The 3,323-nt window shown below is 46.8% G+C and overlaps 1 protein-coding gene across 1 annotated transcript; it reads left to right on the plus strand.

Moving 5' to 3' along the window:
• Positions 1-1,459: 1,459 nt before the first annotated feature.
• Positions 1,460-3,317, plus strand: LOC114038621 (disintegrin and metalloproteinase domain-containing protein 1a-like; the record flags this gene model as incomplete). The annotated part of the gene is given in 2 exon segments (XM_027855956.1): positions 1,460-2,392; positions 2,394-3,317. Coding segments are annotated over 2 exon segments (987 nt in total), but the record flags the coding sequence as incomplete, so codon positions are not given.
• Positions 3,318-3,323: the final 6 nt, after the last annotated feature.

The raw sequence follows: 3,323 nt of genomic DNA on the forward strand, positions 1-3,323 counted from the left end.
AAGGAATAGAGATGGGAGTAGTATATGACAAGACAGATGTATAATAGGGTGGATGGGCCAGGTTGTGTCGGACTGCCCAGCAGAGAAACTTGGATGAGATCTTTGAGTCAGTAGGGAGCCATTGGAGGTTATGGAATGACAAGATCAGACCTGCACTTAAGAAAATTGCTTCTATAGCTGCCTGGAGTGGATCGGAGGAGGGTGGACTTGAAGCCAGGAAGCTGACTGGGAGGCTATTGCAGTCAAGCTGAGTGCTGATGGAGGTCTGAACTAAAAGGTTGGGTGTGTGATCATGAAATGTCAGAGAACACGGAGAAGGGCGGAATCGACAAGATTGGCAGCTTATCAGATGCGGAAGGTGAGGGAGAGTGAGGAGCTGGGGTTAACACAGACATTGTGAACCGTGGTGACCGGCAGGGTGGCGCTACCCTTGACAGAGGTAGGGATGTCTGCGTGAAAAGAGTGAGCTCAGCTTCCCATGTGTTGGTTTTGAGATTCCCATGGGACATCCGTATTAAAATGGTCAATCGAGTTAGAAGGTAATAATGGATTGTAAAAAGGGGGCTGCTTATCAAGAGGTACTCTGATTTTTCAAAGGAACACAGAGAGTAACAGAGTGAACTTGTCTCTCTATGAAATAATTGCAGCCCTGTTGGTCCACTAAGAGAATTTTTCAGAAATCAAAATACAGACTAAACAAGACCTTTGTTTTATTTTGATGGGCCAGAGAGGAGGCCCAAATCTGTGACTTTATCAGTGAAGGGCAACGCCTATAGGAATTCTCTGCATTATCACAAATTAGGCAGCTCTTCTTTGAGTAAAACCTTTGTAGAGTTCTCTGGGGGCATTGAGAAGTAGGTGACATTCTCAGAGTCATATAGCAAGTATAAGTCAGAAGCAAACTGGGAACCCAGCTCTTCATAATTCCAAGGTGAGCTTTCCATCCACTGGATCATGTTACAGCCCAGATAAGACCGCTCTTTTGATCAATATCCCCAAAGGCGCAAGAATAACAAAAAAAAATAATGTGGGCAATTAAAATAGGTTCATTCTTTTCATGTTTTATGTTAAGAAAGGGTCCCTTAAATCCTCCTAGATCCTTATTGGAGTAGACGTAGCCTGTGTTGGACATGGCCCTATCAGTCTCCTCCCCATCCCTGCCTTGGGAGCTGCTGCTAATTTTCCTTGAATAAAATCTGTGTGAACTCAAAAGGTATTTTGGGTCTAGAGCAAGGTTCCTCCTGTACCACCGGAGCATTAACCAGTCTCCTTCTACTACAATATATGCATGACAATGAAAGATCAATCCTCCTGGGGCTGCCAATGGAAGGATGACAATACATGTTGGAAAGCACACTAGATTTGGAGTTGGGGGATCAAAAACCTGCCCCTGCTACTTACTACCTGTGTGACCTTGAACAATTCAATTAATTTAATTAAACAAACACTGCTTGAAAAAACTATTATGTGCCAGGTGCTAGAATACAAAGACAAAACCAAGATAATGTCTCTTTGGAGAGATCACTTTCTATTTGGGAATCCAGATCATCGCAGACAAGAGATACCTGGAACCAAGCTCAGGGTCCTCTCAGATCTCTGGCTCCCAGCTATGGAATTTTGGGATTCAAATACCTAGCAGAGGAACGGATGTCTGCTGCTGTGGGGGGTGGGGTGGCCACTGTGGGCTGACAGAGGAACGAGAGATGATTTTTCTTTCTTCCCTGAGTCCTATCTTGGGCAAGGAGATTAGTAGCTGGTACCCCCATTGTGAGAAGAAAAAAGAGGTCATTCAGGGTACCCCAAGGAGAAATGAGGTTGCTGCTATTTCAAGGAGGTCACAGAAAGAGATACCGTCTGAAGGACAAAAGTGAGGTTCATGGAGGAAGTGAGGACGCCCAGTGGGTCATCTGAGAACCTTGGGATTCTCTGGGGCTGAGAATCAACACTCTCTAGAGCTCTAAGAGAAAGGACCACATTATTGAGAGAACCAGCAGGGAGGGATCTGAGGGACAGAGACCCAACATCATCAACGTCTCCACTTGGGTTATAATTGTGACTGTAGCTCTGGTTAGATCCATTCAGCCCTCTCCTGGAGAGGAGACTGAGACAATGTTGCCATTGAAGGCCTCCAAGATGGAAGGCATAGGTGTGGGTCTGGGATTTTCCCTTATTGGTTTGGGAAGTTTGCTATTGGTAGGGATGCTTTTCACAGGAATGTCCTATGCCCTGGGAGCAATAGATTACTCTTATGAAATAGTCATGCCCAGAACATGCCTTAACATTCAAGGGCAGGGAATACCCAGAAAGAAAAGTATCCTACCTGTTATACATGAGAGGCAAGAGACTTGTGGTTCACCTGAAGCTGAAAAAAAGGGTTTTTTGTCAAGAACTTCCCTGTCTACACCTACACCAAAGAAATCTTAGACCTGGATTTCCTTTTTATCCAAGATGAGTGTTATTATGATGGATACATAGAAGGTGAGCTGGGGTCCCTCGTGTCCCTCAGCACCTGTTCAGGCCTCAGGGGCATCATGACCATCCAGAAAACAGTCTATGGCATTGAGCCCATTGAAACATCGAGGCAGTTTGAACACATCTTATATCGCATGGATGGGCACCTCCAAAGCTCCTGCAGAGTGACCGCAGAAGAAAGCCAAAGGTTCAGAAGCAGTGTGCAGAAACAGAGAAAAGAAGAGAAAGAGACACTTGAAAGCGAGGCCCTGAACTACATCTGGTCCCACACCAAGTACGTGGAGATGTTTGTCGTGGTTGACAACAGGCGGTTCCAAATGTGGAATAGCAACGTGACCAAGACAGTGCAGATGGTGATGGACACCCTTGCCCACGTTAACACCTACAGCCAGGGAATCCACGTTCAGGTGGTCCTGGTGGGTTTGGAGATCTGGACGGAGAGGGACCAGGTGGGGATTTCTGGGGACCTGCGGGAAGTGCTGCAGAATTTCAACCACTGGAGAGGAGAGGAGCTGGTCAGTCGGGCAAAGCACGATGTTGCCCATCTCATAGTAGGCTACGATCCAGGAGAGTACACGGGGGAAGCATTTCTCAATGGGGCCTGTGTGTCTGAGCTTTCAGCAGGAGTCGAATCTTTCTGTCATGAAGATGCTACTGTCTTTGCAGTGCTCATGGTCCACGAGCTGGGCCATAACCTTGGCATGAGGCATGACCACCCGTCTTGCGTGTGTCCTGACCAGCCCTCCTGCATCATGCTTGGAACTGTCAGCTCTGAGAGTAGTTTCAGCAACTGTAGCTTCAAGGATTTCTACGAATTCCTGCGCCAGCACAAAGGGTCCTGCCTGTATGAC

This window comes from Vombatus ursinus, unplaced genomic scaffold (genome assembly GCF_900497805.2).
Source record: "Vombatus ursinus unplaced genomic scaffold, bare-nosed wombat genome assembly UNPS02011365.1, whole genome shotgun sequence".
In the NCBI taxonomy this organism is placed as follows: Eukaryota; Metazoa; Chordata; class Mammalia; order Diprotodontia; family Vombatidae; genus Vombatus; species Vombatus ursinus.